Source organism: Primulina eburnea, chromosome 7 (genome assembly GCF_022965805.1).
Source record: "Primulina eburnea isolate SZY01 chromosome 7, ASM2296580v1, whole genome shotgun sequence".
In the NCBI taxonomy this organism is placed as follows: domain Eukaryota; kingdom Viridiplantae; phylum Streptophyta; class Magnoliopsida; order Lamiales; family Gesneriaceae; genus Primulina; species Primulina eburnea.
In genome coordinates this window covers 28,568,475-28,586,603 of record NC_133107.1, presented here as the reverse complement: position 1 = coordinate 28,586,603, position 18,129 = coordinate 28,568,475, and the positions used below count along the sequence as shown (strand labels likewise).

Genomic DNA, 18,129 nt, shown 5'->3' with positions numbered 1-18,129 from the left:
AAGAGCCCTAGGTTTCCTATGTAGAACCCGTCAAATCAGACTACGTATAAGCCATGCATAATTTCTAGTATTTAAATTAAAAATGATTTTCTTTATTATTTAAAGTATTTTAAAGTTGTTAGTCATGATTATTTATTTTTAATCGCATAAGTATGGTTTTATCGTTTCAGTTAAATAAGTGAGGCCGGACTGGAGTTGGAGTTTTGAGATAAAATTTAATATTAAGAAAACATTCCTAGAATTTATTTAAGATAAATAATAAGTTAATTTAATGTAAAAGAAGGTTAAAAGAATTATTTAAGTAATTTAAAGATTTAGCCATGCATGCAAGTTAATGTTATTCCATAATTAATTTATTAATTCACTAAAATATTTAAAAGGTAGATAAAACACTAAAGATTTAAAATACATTATGTAAGCAATATTTTCCCTCCCATTACCCTACAATTTTCGGCCATTTCACTTTGTAGGATTTAAATTTGTCAACTCACAATTTTGGATATCTTTCTTTATCCTTTCTTGGCATAGATAATTCCTTAACTTTAAATCTTCAATAATTAATAATTAAGCAATATTCTCACCCCAATTATCTAATAAAATCGGCCCCTCCCTTCTAGACTTAAAATTTGTTTGACAACTCATTTCCTTGATATCTTTCCTTAATCTTTTCTAGGTAGATAATTTCCCCCCACTTTTAAATCACCAACAAATAAATAATTAAGCAATTTTCTCCCTTGTTCCTAGACCAAAAATTCGACCAAGTGCACCCTTTATTTTTCTTCAAAAATCTTTTGATATCAAATCATTCCTTATCTCACAAATTAGAAAGATAGAAAGATTCATTTCTCCCTTTTATCTTACAACCTTTCCTTCATTTCCTAAACATTTTCTTCTCTCCATTTTCGAAATTTCAGAGCCTTTTTCAGTAGAGAAATCGTGAGAGAGCCTTGAGAAAACAAGAGAGAAAATCGAGTAGAAACAAGAAAGTGAAGAACACTCCGTCTCCGCCGCGCCGCGTCGTTGTTTTCATTTGTTTTTCTTTCAAAACAAATCCAGGCATGTATATGTTTTTATTTACTCCTCAATCAAGTCATATACTGAAATTTTTACATCACATGTGCATGATTTTAATCACCAAAAAAACCGATACAAGGCAGCAACACTTTCGAATTTCTGTACAGATTTTCGGTTTCATTTCATGCTTCACGTTGGTATTCGTTTTGGTTGATTTGCAGGTTGGCTCGATCCTAGGCTCCCAAGGCTGCTTATGGTAATATCCTAGGGCGTGTTAGGAAGAGTTTGGTCCGTTAGTTTGAACCCTTTTGCCCCCAACAGCACGTTTCGACAGCAACTGTCCCGGCTGCCATTTCGAGTCTCAACTTTGAATATCTTGCGTGGCTAAGGCGTGTGTTCTGATCTCGGCTGCCCTAGGGGATATAGCCATGGTCCGAACCTCTCCTTAGCATGTCTAGGACGTGAACAAAATTCCCTTTAATGGCTTGGTTGATGGTCCCCCCCCCCTCCGGTTTTAAAAAAAAACAATGCATGTGATCCACGGTTCTGTTTTCTGAATTTTCTGTGTAAGTGTGTGTTCGGTTTTGTGGTTTGTTGTGGATCTTGGTTGGCTTCTGGCCCTTATCCATGGTTCATACCATACCTCTTGATGTCTAGATCATGCCATGGTCAATCAAATGGTCACTGGAATGGTCCATGACAGCAAGAACCATTGCAACACCCCACGCGTGCATATGCATTCTCGGGTGAAGAGTTTCGGGTTGCTCTGGTGTTGTTTGGATTGTGGCTGTCCTAGGGCCCTTAGCCATGGTTCAAACCATATTTTAGGATGTTGGTAAGAGGCTCTGGTCAGTGGTACAAGCCCCAATGGCCGATAGTCTCGAAAACGAAGCATGCGAGCGTAAGTGCTGCTGCTGTATTTTTTACACCAAGTTGGTGCTCCGGTTCAGAGGCTCGTTTGAGTTCTTGTTTGGCTTTTAGCCTATGGCCTTGGACTGTACAGTGCATCATCGAGTTAGAAAGGTCATGTTTTTGGCCGTTTGTGATTCGGTTAAGTTTAGAGGGCGTACGAGAATTTACGGTGCAATGTGCCAAAATGAAATTGTTTGAATGCTTGTGAAATCCACTGTTTCTATTTAATTTTCAATTAAGCAGTTGTGGGGATCAAGAGGAGTAAAACAACAGCAATGGAGGAGCAATTCATACTCAGAGTGCCGCCAGCTGTTGCGGAGAGGATAGAACGGCTGTTGAATGACCCCGCTTTTTCTTCTGAAGACAAGTCCATGGATTTATCCTTTTCGGGTTGGTCTCACAGTAACTCACCTTCTATTCACCCTCGCCCAATATCGTGATTTTTTAAGCTTCCAAATTCTTTTTGTGGATTGGTATCACAATTACAGGTTTTAACAATTCCATTGGAAAACGAACTCGAAACCTGTGAAATTAAAGAGTAAGTCAGTGAAACGGCTGCCCTTTTTATTGCTTTAAAAGTACTAAATTTTTTTTTTATATATTTCGGTAAACATCAATAACCCATGAAAATATAAAATATTTTCTTCTTTAAAATAAAAGCCAAACTTGTCCGAACCCTTACCATGCATTAAAATATTTTGCTCCATTTTAAAATAAACCATCAACCAACTAGTATTTAAAAATTCAAGTGAAATATTCATAAAGTAAAATCGTCTACTGTTTTACCAAACCTAAAAAAGCAATAAGTTTGAAAAGTATAGCCCATACTAAACCTCTCAAAAATCTCTCAAAAGCATAAATAAATAGTCTTAAAATCTTTAACATAACTCATGAGTCAAAAGTCGTAAATGCGGAATAATAGAAGTGCCGGTCCTCGGGTTGTGTGCACCTTCAGTCCAGTCAAATCACCCATCAAGTCCTCCCTCAATACCACCTGCATCCATCACACCTAGTGAGTCTAAAGACTCAACACACCATAATCTTTATAACGAGTAATACGTACAGTCAAACATATAACGGTGAAAAATACTTGTACTTAAAATATCGTTTTCATAAAGATGCCTAACATAAACATTTTCGTAAACATTTTCATAATGCATAAAACTTTAACATAAACATTTTCATGACATACATAAATAAACCTTAGCTTTTTCCTTTTCCTCAACATGACATGAACATTTAACATGGTCATAAACATTTTCCTTTATCTTTAGTTGAATTCAGATCGTTAATTGTGACTTTCCTCAACATGACATGACATGACGATGGATCCATCTACATAAAACCACAGTACTGGGTGGCGGGGACATCAGCGACACTCTCACCGGTCAACTGAGCCTTGGCCTAACATGATCGAATAGGAATACGATCGTCGGGGCTCCCTCTGGGGCCTTTTCCCATAAATGGGCTCCCTCTGGGGCCTTCTCCCCTCACGACATTCCCATTCTTACCTCAAACCTCATAACCGCTTATTCGCAATAATGGAAACACGATCGTTGGGCTCCCACTGGGACCATAACCCTCACGACGTCGCCATTATTGACGAATTATTCACAATCACTTCACTTCCTTCAACATTTTTCATTCACATCACTTTATAAAAATCGTGAATAATATTTGCATTTTTTCCTTTTCGAAACCAAGCATGCAACATGTATTTTAAATGTCTTCTTAAATCATGAAAATTCCTTAGACATTTAAAAATCATAAATAAATCATGAGAAATTCATAAACATTTAAAAATATCAGATTTAACATGAAAACAGCATTTCGGGCACTGCCATGACCTTTACAAATTTCTAGGTGTAAAAAGACCGTTTTACCCCTAGACTCGACATTTTACGTTTTCGACTTTTTTCTTGATTTCATGACTCTAAAATGTCCCAAATAATTATTTAAGCCTGCATGAACTTTTTTCATAATTTTATTTGGCTTAAAACTTAGACTTTTTCAATTATCTTTTCTTAATTATTTTAACGGTGTTTTAATCCCGAAAAATACCAAAATTTAATATAAAATTCCTAAATTCTAAATTTAGTCTTTTTATATTATTTTAGCCCTTATGGACCACGACTCGACCCCCGTGAGCCGTTTTCCAAATTTTCTTTATTTTTAAACTTATTTTGACACCTAAACTTCGACCCCGAGCCATCTCTTAATTTTATCGAGTTACCCCCGAACCAAATCGAGCCAAAAGGTGCCCAACATGTTAAATTAGCCTACTGGACTCTAAGTTCACCAAGAAACCTATCTAAACCACAAAAACGAAAATCTCTTAGTTAACCCTATGCTGGCCGAGAGTTGTACACTACAAGGACTCTACTTTCTTATGGTGTCTAGACTCTCAGCTGCCGTCCAGCCCTGGAACCATCCCATTAAGCACCTTCTTAGGACCCCAGAGAGCCATTCCTACCCAGCCCATGGCCCCCACACGTCGAGCCCTGGACCCTGAAACTGTGCGAATTCCGCAACAGTTTGATGGCCCCCCTCTCGGGTAGGAGTCCTAGTTGCGTAGGACTCCTCCCAAGCCTCCCAACTCGAACCCTAGCCTGGTTAACACTCACCCCTCGACTGAACCACGTGCCTGTCTAGCCCTGACCACCAGCCAAGATCCCGCCAGCCCTTGCACGTGAAACCTGACCCTTGCAACCCCATGATAGTTTTTCGCACCAGCATGCCTCTATCGATTTGACAGTGTTTAGGGAGTGGTTCTATAACTCTATCTCATGTAGAAACTTGGCTTGGTCATGACCTAACCATGGCAGCCCCTTTGAAGCACATAAAACATGAATTAGGAATCAAAAAACCTGTATAAACATTCATGAAATACTCAAAAACGAAAATACATCAAGGTGTCACTTGGTTTTTTCTTATCTTTCATGCATACAATAATTCAAACAAATATTATGATATGATGGATGAGAAAAGGAGATTAAGGTGTGCCTTTGCGTAGTTTACGCTCGAATATCCTTTGACGACGAAGAACGGAAGAAACTTTGGCTTGCTCTTTAATGCTACCTTCGAAACCCTCAAGAATTTCTCTCCAAATTGTGGTGTGTGCACAGCCGTGAGTTATTAGAGAGGGGAGGGGAGTTTTCAGAATTTATTATGGGGTGGCCGATAGGGGTGGGCGTTTTTCTTCGGGTATCGGGTACCCGACCCGACCGGGTAAAACCCGATCGGGTCGGGTATTTTTAAAAAAACGGGTTCGTCGGGTACCCGATACCCGAAAATAAATTTCGGGTTCGGGTTCGGGTATTTTACCGATACCCGATCGGGTATCGGGTACCCGAATTAGTTTTGTTTTTTTTTTTTTACTTTTTTTTTATGGGTTTGTTAAATATGAAAAATACATGTGTTTTTCATTTTCTAGCCATAATATGATATAATGACTAGTCATAAGTCGATATAATGACATGATTTTTTGTGAAATGTAGACTAGGTTTTGCAATTGTTTTACACTTTAAATACTAATTAATCCCGACCCGCGCCCACCCCTACTGGCCGATCTCTTGGTGAAAGGTAGACTAGGTTTTGCAATTGTTTTACACTTTAAATACTAATTAATCCCTAATATGTACTTTAGGCCTAATAAGCCATTAAATTAGGCCCATTAGTCTATTTAGGATTAATTAAAATAATAACAAAGTTTTCTTTAATTAAAAATGTGAATTTATTAGCCGAGTTACCAAAAAGCTCGTATTTTAGTTGAAAAACCAACACCGATAAAATTTACATCTCAGCGTATAAAATCACCTAAGAACCCCTTTATTTTAAAAAATACTAAAAAGCATCACCCATATTTTAAATAATTAAAAATAATTATTTAATAAAATATTTTACATTTTCTTCAGTCCTCGGTCCCCGTTCCTCGATCGTCACTTCAATATTCCTAAAATTCTATTTTATGCATGATAACAATACAATCATATTTAACACATAAATATGTATGTCACATAATTAATTAGCTATTAAAATAAATTAATTACTCATTTTCCATAATTTCCTAGATTCGCATGCAGTTGGGTTACGTCGTCTAATTTTTGACCTTACAGTCAGTGTTGTGGAATTTTGGCCTTGCCTGCGTGGGTTATTAATGTTTTCTAGGAGACTGGACTTGATACTCCATTTAACTTTTTGTATGTTTTAGAGATTAGAGACTATGCATTTCGATTAGATCTCGTGTTTCCTATAAGTTGAACTATGCATTTCATTTATAGAGCATTTTGTCTTAGATGGGATTGAAAGAAATGTAAAATGAAATGATTTCATAGCTCTTTGAGGTAAAAGACGTTTTCCTTCGATTGCAATTATTTTAGTGAGTTGGTCATTTACTCATCCTGCTTGCTATTGGTCATTCTTCAAGCACAAAAAAGGAAGAAGTAGAATGATTTATTTTCGATTTTTAGCTTTCAAATAATGGTTCTTTTCATAAATTTTTTTTTTAATAATCCATCCTGGGAATTTGCCGCTACTGTCATCCTTGTCTTCAAAATATGGTGGTCATCTAAATCCTTTTTGTTATAATCTTCTTTCAGTTTTATTGCTGTTTTCACATGCCAATATATTTGCTGAAATGAAAATGCATTTACAAATGAAAACTGGTTGATTATTTTACATATGTCATTTCATACCACCCGTGAAGTATTTACTAGTGTCCTAAACAATTAACTCTTTCCGAATGAACTCTCTTTTTGGGAATCTATGTCACTCTCATATTTTACCAATAACCAAGCCTTCGAGGAGTAACTAGCAAAATGACCAACCTTTTTTGCTGATTAGTAATTCCTGATTTATAAAGGAAACTTTGGGGATGTTTACAGAGTACCATTGAATTCGAATTTAATGTTATATCAATTGGTTTGCTGCTATATGGCTTATCTTTATGTCAGAGGATGGAAGGACTGGCAAATTCATTATAGGAAATGACCACTTCCCTGCTTCTCTCTTGGATCTTCTCACTGTTGTGGAATCATATAAGACTTATGACGACAATGTGTTGATCAAAACTGCAGACATTGGTCAAGTAGGTGTACTTCTCCTTATTAGTTATCAATCTTGTCTGCTTTAGCTGTGATTAGGTTTGTTAACTCTAGAGAGTTGTGCAGATGATAATGGTGAGAGAGGACAACGACAATATTCCTGAATCATTAGAGCACAGACATGGCCTTACACCACCAATGAGGGATGCTCGGAGGAGAAGATTCCGCAGAGAGCCAGATTTAAATGTGCTAGTAACTTTAAGCCAATTTAAATTTTATCTGCCGCTTTATATTAAGTTTTTTTCCTGAAACAGACCATAGAGTTTCATTACTAGGTGTTCTATAAGCTTTTGTAAATTATTTAACATTGTCGTAGCTTGATTCTAGTTTACATTGTAGAAGTCAAAGGAGAGGAATTGTTGAACATATGACACATTGTATAGAGTACAATGGGGATTTACATTCCAATAATTAGGGTATAAAAAAATCCTATTGTTTCAAAAATAGAGAATAAAAAATCCTATCTGATCACCTAAATTATTCTTATCCGATATATACAAATTTAAATTTTAAATTATTTGTACAACGTGTTTGTGAACCATTATTTTTTAATTTTGTGCTATGTCTCTGTTTACATTTTGCAGCATGAGGTTGTACGTCGTGTAGAGAAAGATTTACAGAAAATCATGGCTGGTGGAACAGTTGAGAATATTGAAATCCTATATATTATTTTACACACTCTCTCTACTTCTCTCTTTGTTTATGTTTGTGTTTGTGTTCTGTGTCTTTTTGCGGTGTGCGGGTTTTTGCGCATGATGATTGCATGAGTGCATGAGTTCCTGGAAAGTTACTGTGGTGTAAGGAAAACCCAAATCATATACCAAAATACTCATCACCAGTTTCTTTTGAAAAGTCTAGTTATGTAGATTTTGATTCTCTAGTTGTAAATCTCCAGAATCAATCATATGGACAAAGACCTTTTTATTATAGTGTACTTATCAAATTCTTATTTTTTTAGTTTAGACCCTTTGGTAACAAAGAACTCTATCAATCCCTTTAAGTCAATAAAATTGGGATGCTCTGTTTTATTAAATGCTTGTGAGTTGACGACTCTATTTCCGCACTCCTTGAGCTTTTGATTACGTGTTGAAATGGCTGAGCAAGATGAATATTATGAAAATGCCCGTAGTGCAAGTAAGAAATCAATTGTTGCACCTTTAGCAAAGCCCGTTGTGCCTGAAGCTGGGTCGATTGGTGTGGAGCCTGATGGGAGTGATTCTGATGACACTGATGACTCGATCTGAACCAAAGGACTGTCAGGATAATGTTGATGTCTCTCCTTAAACCTGTGATGTCTTCATCGGCCTTCAGAAAATTCTGTTTCTATCTTCTTTATAGCTGCAAGTGAAATAATTGATGGTTTTCTGTTGTTAATATAATACAGCTTTTATCCGGAATTATGCCTCCCCGTAAGTGGAATGTGATAAACTTGAAAATCGATAGTTTTATGGATGATATTGCATGTCCATTGATTTGTAGTTGAATTAGACTGATTTTTGTATTTTTGACATGAGATGCATGAATTTTGTTGTGGAGCCCCAAGTGTAGCTTAATGTGCTTTGTTGTACAAGTGGAGAAAAATATCCATTTTTCTTTTTCTATAATGTATATTGTTTGATGTTCAATGCTACGCAGCAAGCAGTTTGTTTGCCAATGTATTTGTTATTTTCCTGTCTTTCGCCCACCTACTCAGCAACTCCTATGTATGTGCTGCGAGCTCTGTTATTGTTTTCTTGGTACAGTGGGGTTCATCATTTATCATGGAAAAAGATTTGGTAGATCAAAATTTTGGAACTTTCAAGTATTATATTAGCCTATAGATGTGCATATCCTTTATCAGATGTTTTGTTACTTTGAGTTTTCTGCTGCTGATCTTACTGTAAACTGCATGTTTAATATTCTTGAGAAGCAGAATTCATGGTAGATTCTTCTAGGTGTTTGTCGGCAGGTTCTGATCTTTTCGGTTGTTAGGAACTGTCGCTTGTTTGATTCTTATAATCAGGTCCAACTACAATTTTGCGTGCTGCCAATAGCTGAACTTTTTCACATTTGCTTTCCGAATACTTGTGAATCAATGTCGTCATTATTCGTGAAATTATTACTCAAGTTTGTTAGTCTTTCCCTTCGGTTTGGCAGGTTTTCTCCAAAGCTCCAATCAGTAGAGAATTCATAATATTTGTGTTTGTCACGTGTAGTAGTTATTTCAAACATTTCCTACAGCACTGGGGATTTGGGAAAGAATACTCTGCTTTATATGGTATATTAGCATGATATGTAATCTTTGTCCGAACCTATGGTGCATGTATGACCGACCATTTTGGGTTGGAAATAATTATAACAAGCGGATTAGGTCAAATAATAGTTATTGGATGATGAGTCCAGATATCGTATCCACATAGATCCATGTTTAGATACTAAAATGTGAATTATTTTTTCTAATTTAGGTTGAGATGATATAAATTAATTTAAATTAAATTAAACAATTTAAATAAATTAACTAAAGCAAAAAATCTAAAATATTAATTTAGACGAAAATTCAAATTCTTTAAAAACGACTAAGACACACAACAATATCGAGACAAGTTTATAATCTACGTCTCAAATTCAAATTCAATAAATTAAATAATTAATTCACAACAAAATTCTCAAAATTACTTATTAAACATTCGAATTAATAAACCTAATTAAATATAATAGTCGAATTATTTTTAAATGAATTTAATTAGATTCAACCACATTACGTCACTGTAAAATTTCATTTTTTCAACCTAAAGTTGCACCTTGAAACCAAATATTATTTTCAAGCAGTTTAAGTAATGTCCGAAATTTTAGTTTGATACTTTTGAATTGTTATATATTATGAATAAGGCGATGGAAGAAAAGACGTGGAGAAGTGACGTTGCAAATTAAGTTTATTGACAAAGAGAGAGACCGCACCCGCGCCAAGAAGTAGACCGCACCCGCGGTGTAAGGGCAGAAAGTGGATTTTCGATTTCAATAGCCACCGCACCCGCGCATGGAGGGCAGTAGGGTACGTTTTTGGGGCAGAACGTGCACCACACCTCTGATATTATATCTGTGATGTTGAGATTGACGTGGTTATCGAGACTGTATAGTTACCTTAATTTGCATATTTTTTATAATCAGCAATCATGGGCCAAACAAGCTTCTTAGCTAATAGTTGACAGAAACTGTTGCTTGTATATGTATATTTGAAAAAGGTTGTACATTAAAATAGTGAAAAAAAACACAATAATATATTTCTTCCATAAGATGATGACTATCTACACTAGCATGGTATCGGAGAAGAGATCCTCGTTGTATTCATAACCTGTCGCTAGTGTGCAACGATTTTCAATAAACCGTCGCTAATTAGCGACGGTTTAATGAAAACCGTAGCTAAATATGTTGAAAAACCTAATTCGTGACGGTTATTATTACACTGTCGCTAAGTAGCGACGGTTCCTTAAACACGTCGCTAACTAGTGAAGGTTTAATTATACATGTCGCTAATTTGCGACGGTCATAAAAAACTGTCGCTAGTTAGCGACGAAAATCGTCGCTAAGGAGCGACGATTTTAACCGTCGCAGAATCAGATCGGCGACAATCCTAAAAAACTGTTGCTAGTTAGCGACTAAAACCGTCGGTAATAGCGACGATTGTAACCGTCGCAGAATCATATCGGCGACGGTTTCAGCTGTCGCAAAACGAGATCGGCGACGGGTTTTTATAAACCGTCGCTAATTGCCTATAAAAATCCCCACATCCGCAACCTTTTCTCTCAAATCTTAACTTCATTTAACTTCTGTCAAATTTTTTCTGTGGAGAATTTCAGTCTCGAAATATCAGGAGGTAAGTTTCATGTCGTGTTCGTATATTTAATCGAGAGATTTAATTTATTTATAGATCATTTACAAATTCAAAAATTTTAATTTAATTAAATGGATACTAGTATTTAAAAATATGTATATATATTCAAATTACAAAAAACAATTAAAAAAAATCGCAAAGTTAGCAACGGTCTTTCACAGAGATCGTCGCTAATCAGCGACGGTTCTGATTAAACAGTCAGGTTTATTCCCATAATCTAAGATAGAGTCAAAATTTTTATATTATCTAAATTGAGTTTTTATCCTTACAAAGAAAAAAAATAAAAGAATTTTTTATTTTTTTTTTCCAATTTAAAATATTTTTTTTCAAATTGACAAATTTTATAAAAGTACCTCATTATTTTAGTATATTTTTTACGAATTATCAGATTTAATAAAAGTATCCTATTAAATTTTTTTTTTACATTTGGTTTAAGTTCTGTTATTTTACAAAAAATTAGAATTATTTTATCATTTTATCTAATCTAAATAATAACAAATAATGGATTTACATATATATAGTTTTAATAAAATTCCTTATATTTCTAATATTTGTTTTTTTTATATTCAAAAAAATTAAAATATTTTAAGATAATGAAAAAATTGTGTGAAAACCATAGAAGCTTGTGACCGTAAATCACAGGAACTGGTCTTCTTCGTCATTTCCTTCTTTGCGAGATTTTGCTTTTTGAGCTATTTTTTACATGAAGAAGGAATCATTCATATATGTATAGGGATTGGCGTGGTTACAATTAGGGTGCAAGAATTTTGTGTTTTGTTTTGTTTTCTTTTATTTATTCACTGATGTCTATGTTCGATTGATCCTTGATCATATTTGTGATAATCGCTATAACTTACCGTTTGAAATTGTTTGAATGCTTGTGAAATCCACTGTTTCTATTTAATTGTCAATTAAGCAGTTGTGGGGATCAAGAGGAGTAAAACAACAGCAATGGAGGAGCAATTCATACTCAGAGTGCCGCCAGCTGTTGCGGAGAGGATAGAGCGGCTGTTGAATGACCCCGCTTCTTCTTCCGAAGACAAGTCCATGGATTTATCCTTTTCAAGTTGGTCTCACAGTAACTCACCTTCTATTCACCCTCGCCCAATATCGTGATTTTTTAAGCTTCCAAACTCTTTTTGTGGATTGGTTTCAGAATTACATGTTTTAACAATTCCATCGGAAAACGAACTCGAAACCTGTGAAATTAAAGACTAAGTCAGTGTTGTGGAATTTTGGCCTTGCCTGCGTGGGTTATTAATGTTTTCTAGGAGACTGTACTTGATACTCCATTTAACTTTTTTTATGTTTTAGAGATTAGAGACTATGCATTTCGATTAGATCTCGCGTTTCCTATCAGTTGAACTATGCATTTCATTTATAGAGCCTTTTGTCTTAGAGGGGATTGAAAGAAATGTAAAATGAAATGATTTCATAGCTCTTTGAGGTAAAAGACGTTTTCCTTCGATTGCAATTATTTTAGTGAGTTGGTCATTTACTCATCCTGCTTGCTATTGGTCATTCTTCAAGCACAAAAAAGGAAGAAGTAGAATGATTTATTTTCGCTTTTTAGCTTTCAAATAATGGTTCTTTTCATAATTTTTTTTATTTTTAATAATCCATCCTGGGAATTTGCCGCTACTGTCATCCTTGTCTTCAAAATATGGTGGTCATCTAAATCCTTTTTGTTATAATCTTCTTTCAGTTTTATCGCTGTTTTCACATGCCAATATATTTGCTGAAATGAAAATGCATTTACAAATGAAAACTGGTTGATTATTTTACAGATGTCATTTCATACCACCCGTGAAGTATTTACTAGTGTCCTAAACAATTAACTCTTTCCGAATGAACTCTCTTTTTGGGAATCTATGTCACTCTCATATTTTACCAATAACCAAGCCTTCGAGGAGTAACTAGCAAAATGACCAACCCTTTTTGCTGATTAGTAATTCCTGGTTTATAAAGGAAACTTTGGGGATGTTTACAGAGTACCATTGAATTCGAATTTAATGTTATATCAATTGGTTTGTTGTAATATGGCTTATCTTTATGTCAGAGGATGGAAGGACTGGCAAATTCATTATAGGAAATGACCACTTCCCTGCTTTTCTCTTGGATCTTCTCACTGTTGTGGAATCATATAAGACTTATGACGACAATGTGTTGATCAAAACTGCAGACATTGGTCAAGTAGGTGTACTTCTCCTTATTAGTTATCAATCTTGTCTGCTTTAGCTGTGATTAGGTTTGTTAACTATAGAGAGTTGTGCAGATGATAATGGTGAGAGAGGACAACGACAATATTCCTGAATCATTAGAGCACAGACATGGCCTTACACCACCAATGAGGGATGCTCGGAGGAGAAGATTCCGCAGAGAGCCAGATTTAAATGTGCTAGTAACTTTAAGCCAATTTAAATTTTATCTGCCGCTTTATATTAAGTTTTTTCCTGAAACAGACCATAGAGTTTCATTACTAGGTGTTCTATAAGCTTTTGTAAATTATTTAACATTGTCGTAGCTTGATTCTAGTTTACATTGTAGAAGTCAAAGGAGAGGAATTGTTGAACATATGACACATTGTATAGAGTACAATGGGGATTTACATTCCAATAATTAGGGGATAAAAAAAATCCTATTGTTTCAAAAATAGAGAATAAAAAATCCTATCTGATCACCTAAATATTCTTATCCGATATATACAAATTTAGATTTTAAATTATTTGTACAACGTGTTTGTGAACCATTATTTTTTAATTTTGTGCTATGTCTCTGTTTACATTTTGCAGCCTGAGGTTGTACGTCGTGTAGAGAAAGATTTACAGAAAATCATGGCTGGTGGAACTGTTGAGAATATTGATATCCTATATATTTTTTTACACACTCTCTCTACTTCTCTCTTTGTTTATGTTTATGTTCTGTGTCTTTTTGCGGTGCGCGGGTTTTTGGGCATGATGATTGTATGAGTGCATGAGTTCCTCGAAAGTTACTGTGGTGTAAGGAAAACCCAAATCATATACCAAAATACTCATCACCAGTTTCTTTTGAAAAGTCTAGTTATGTAGATTTTGATTCTCTAGTTGTAAATCTCCAGAATCCATCATATGGACAAACACCTTTTTATTATAGTGTACTTATCAAATTCTTTTTTTTAGTTTAGAGCCTTTGGTAACAAAGAACTCTCTATCAATCCCTTTAAGTCACCAAAATTGGGATGCTCTGTTTCATTAAATGCTTGTGAGTTGACGACTCTATTTCCGCACTCCTTGACCTTTTGATTACGTGTTGAAATGGCTGAGCAAGATGAATATTATGAAAATGCCCGTAGTGCAAGTAAGAAATCAATTGCTGCACCTTTAGCAAAGCCCGTTGTGCCTGAAGCTGGGTCGATTGGTGTGGAGCCTGATGGGAGTGATTCTGATGACACTGATGACTCGATCTGAACCAAAGGACTGTCAGGATAATGTGGATGTCTCTCCTTAAACCTGTGATGTCTTCAATGGCCTTCAGAAAATTCTGTTTCTATCTCCTTTATAGCTGCAAGTGAAGTAATTGATGGTTTTCTGCTGTTAATATATTGCAGCTTTTTTCCGGAATTATGCTCCCCGTAAATGGAATGTGATAAACTTGAAAATCGATAGTTTTATGGATGATATTGCATGTCCATTGATTTGTAGTTGAATTAGACCGATTTTTGTATTTTTGACATGAGATGCATGGTGTTGAGCCCCAAGTGTAGCTTAATGTGGTTTGCTGTACAAGTGGAGAAAAATATCCATTTTTCTTTTTCTGTAATGTATATTTTTTGGTGTTCAATGCTACGCAGCAAGCAATTTGTTTGCTAATGTATTTGTTATTTTCCTGTCTTTCGCCCACCTACTCAGCAACTCCTATGTATGTGCAGCGAGCTCTGTTATTGTTTTCATGGTACGGTGGGGTTCATCATTTATCATGGAAAAAGATTTGGTCGATCAAAATTTTGGAACTTTCAAGTATTATATTATCCTATAGATGTGCATATCCTTTATCAGATGTTTTGTTACTTTGAGTTTTCTGCTGCTGACCTTACTGTAAAATGCCTGTTTAATATTCTCAAGAAGCATAATTCATGGTAGATTCTTCTAGGTGTTTGTCGGCAGGTTCTGATCTTTTCGGTTGTTAGGAACTGTCGCTTGTTTGATTCTTATAATCAGGTCCTACTACAATTTTTCTTGCTGCCAATAGCTGAACTTTTTCACATTTGCTTTCCGAATACTTGTGAATCAATGTCGTCATTATTCGTGAAATTATTACTCAAGTTTGTTAGTCTTTCGCTTTGGTTTTGGCAGGTTTTCTCCAAAGCTCCAATCAGTAAAGAATTCATAATATTTGTGTTTGTCACGTGTAGTAGTTATTTCATACATTTCCTACAGCACTGGGGATTTGGGAAAGAATACTCTGCTTTGTATGGTATATTAGCATGATATGTAGTCTTTGTCCGAACCTATGGTGCATGTATGACCGACCATTTTGGGTTGGAAATAATTATAACAAGCGGATTAGGTCAAGTAATAGTTATTGGATGATGAGTCCAGATATCGTATCCACATAGATCCATGTTTAGATACTAAAATGTGAATTATTTTTTCTAATTTAGGTTGAGATGATATAAATTAATTAAAATTAAATTAAACAATTTAAATAAATTAACTAAAGCAAAAAATCTAAAATATTAATTTAGACGAAAATTCAAATTTTTTAAAAACGACTAAGACACACAACAATATCGAGACAAGTTTATAATCTACTTCTGAAATTCAAATTTAATAAATTAAATAATTAAATCACAACAAAATTCTCAAAATTACTTATTAAACATTCGAATTAATAAACCTAATTAAATATAATAGTCGAATTATTTTTAAATGAATTTAATTAGATTCAACCACATTACGTCACTGTAAAATTTCATTTTTTCAACCTAAAGTTGCACCTTGAAACCAAATATTATTTTCAGTCAGTTTATGTAATGTCCGAGATTTTAGTTTGATACTTTTGAATTGTTATATATTATGAATAAGGCGATTGAAGAACAGACGTGGAGAAGTGACGTTGCAAATTAAGTTTATTGACAAAGAGAGAGTGTTAGACATGAATTTTATTGTGGCGATGATAACTAAAACCAGTAGACCAGTAGACCAGCAGACCAGAACAACAGAATAACTTATCATTAGCTGCTGATCTATTAAAACTAAACCAGTAGAAAGGATAGCAATACAAAACCAGTAGAGAACGCTTTTCTAACGTTGCTATCTTAATTGTTACCGTTAAAGAGTTCTTAGTACTAGTATTAATTGCAGCATTAAATACCATACGGAGTCATTTAATGAATATTACCCAATTAAGTATAAAACAAAACTGGTTGTTTTATAGCTTTTCTGCAGGAACTTATTTCGGTAATAAAGCTGATTGTATCAGTTATCTGAAGACTTACTCTGATTGTGAAAGTTGAACTCAGTCGATTATATATACTTGGATCAAATCCTTGTTCGATATGACACTTCGCATAATATCATTTTCAAGGAACAAAGCTACCCTCTTATCAGACGAATCTCGAAATTCCTTGAGCACTAAAAAGTTCAATACAAAGAAAAGCAACACACGCTTCATAGCTTATATCTGATCTTTTAAAGATCATCTTGTGCTACTGATTCTTACACTCTTCACCATCTTTACATCACTTATACTTTATCAAGAAGAGTTTGTAATCTGAAAAGAGTCTTTTCAGAACTTTGTGTTTCGCAATTTTAAGAGTTGAGTAACTAAGAGTTTCAGTAGGCTGAGGTGTAAGTCCTTCTGAAGTTGGTGTGTACAAGAGTTGTACTGTAATATCCAAAGTCCTTTAGTTATACCTTCTGGAAACAGGAGAAGGGGAGACGTAGAAGAGTTTATATTCGAACTTCCATAAACAACTGCTGCCTACTGTTTTATTGTTTTTCAACTACTTCATCATATTGTTTCCGCACGTTTTATTGTAATTAGGTGAAAGTATTCGCACAAGATTAACTACTATCCTTAACAGGATTTTAGTACCTCATCAGAACGAAAAACGAGTAGAGTTTATTCACCCCCCCTCTAAACTCAACTTCGATCCTCAACAATTGGTATCAGAGCAGGTCATTCTTGTTTGTGAAAAACTACAACAAATGGCACACTTCAGCAAGATCCCTATGTTCTCTAAGGAAGATTTTGATGACTGGAAGATAAGAATGCAAGTTCATCTTGCAGCACAAGACGATGACATGTGGTATGTCATCACAGATGGTCCACTGAAAATCTTAAAGCCTAACACAGCTGTTGCTGTTACTGACGGTGCACCACAGATAGTATAAAAATCAAGAAGTGAATGGACCAGTGAAGATAAGAAGAAAGCCAATCTTGATAATGTGGCGAAGGATATATTGTATAAAACTCTCGACAAGAACACCTTCAGCAAGATCAAAATGTGTTCTACTGCAAAGGACATTTGGGAGAAGCTCATCCAGATATGTGAAGGAAATGAGCAAACGAAAGAAAACAAACTGTCTGTAGCAATGCAGAAGTTCGAAAATCTGAAAATGAGAGCTGGTGAAACTCTAAATGAATTTGATGAAAGATTCAGCAGCCTGGTAAATGAGCTAACAGCTCTGGGTAAAGAGTATAACAATAGAGAAATAGCTCTCAAGGTGATGAGAGCTTTACCTAGAGAATGGGATGTTAAAACAATGGCTATGAGAGTATCCAAAGACTTGAACAAGTTGGAACTGCACGACTTATTTGTAGATCTGAAAGCCTACGAGATCGAATAGGAAGTGAGAAGTGGAGAAGAGCCTTCAAGCCTACCCACCAAGGCTCTTGCTACTACTGCTACTGCTTTTACTGCTACTGCCACTACCTCTTCTACTGCTGCTGCAGTTGTACCTCAGGCATTACCGACTGTGATCATTGACAATACATTGGAGAAGACTGCTGAACAAATCAGTAGTGATGCTATGTCCTTATTTGTGAAGAAATTCTCCATGTTCATGAAGAAGAACCATCGAACTTATCAGGGTCCCAATCGCAACTTCAAGAAAGATTCACCATCTGGTGATATGGGATGCTTTAACTGTGGAAAGATAGGTCACTTCATTGCAGATTGTCCTAAACCAAAGAAGGATGATCAAAAGAGAAAGGATCACAAGAGGAATGACAAAAAGTCCAGAAGAG

General features: G+C 35.2%; 2 protein-coding genes across 2 annotated transcripts; both read left to right on the top strand.

The window, feature by feature from the left end:
* The first annotated feature begins 2,126 nt into the window (after positions 1-2,126).
* On the top strand, positions 2,127-8,374 carry LOC140836203 (transcription initiation factor TFIID subunit 7-like). The gene is made up of 5 exons (XM_073201593.1): positions 2,127-2,316; positions 6,879-7,012; positions 7,095-7,214; positions 7,613-7,682; positions 8,112-8,374. Exons 1-5 carry the CDS (start codon positions 2,202-2,204, stop codon positions 8,270-8,272), a joined length of 600 nt encoding a protein of 199 aa, XP_073057694.1. The 5' UTR covers positions 2,127-2,201; the 3' UTR covers positions 8,273-8,374.
* Positions 8,375-10,838: 2,464 nt separating this feature from the next.
* On the top strand, positions 10,839-14,587 carry LOC140836202 (transcription initiation factor TFIID subunit 7-like). Its single transcript, XM_073201592.1, has 6 exons — positions 10,839-10,881; positions 11,819-11,965; positions 12,959-13,092; positions 13,175-13,294; positions 13,692-13,761; positions 14,185-14,587. Exons 2-6 carry the CDS (start codon positions 11,851-11,853, stop codon positions 14,343-14,345), a joined length of 600 nt encoding a protein of 199 aa, XP_073057693.1. The 5' UTR covers positions 10,839-10,881; positions 11,819-11,850; the 3' UTR covers positions 14,346-14,587.
* The last annotated feature ends 3,542 nt before the right edge of the window (positions 14,588-18,129 follow it).

Excerpts from the sequence above, each read along its gene's own strand:
- LOC140836203 (XM_073201593.1), top strand. The coding sequence starts at position 2,202 with ATGGAGGAGCAATTCATACTCAGAGTGCCGCCAGCTGTTGCGGAGAGG. Across the intron at positions 2,317-6,878 it reads CATGGATTTATCCTTTTCGG|AGGATGGAAGGACTGGCAAA; the intron begins GTTGGTCTCACA and ends TCTTTATGTCAG. Across the intron at positions 7,013-7,094 it reads AAACTGCAGACATTGGTCAA|ATGATAATGGTGAGAGAGGA; the intron begins GTAGGTGTACTT and ends AGAGTTGTGCAG.
- LOC140836202 (XM_073201592.1), top strand. The coding sequence starts at position 11,851 with ATGGAGGAGCAATTCATACTCAGAGTGCCGCCAGCTGTTGCGGAGAGG. Across the intron at positions 11,966-12,958 it reads CATGGATTTATCCTTTTCAA|AGGATGGAAGGACTGGCAAA; the intron begins GTTGGTCTCACA and ends TCTTTATGTCAG. Across the intron at positions 13,295-13,691 it reads GCAGAGAGCCAGATTTAAAT|CCTGAGGTTGTACGTCGTGT; the intron begins GTGCTAGTAACT and ends TACATTTTGCAG.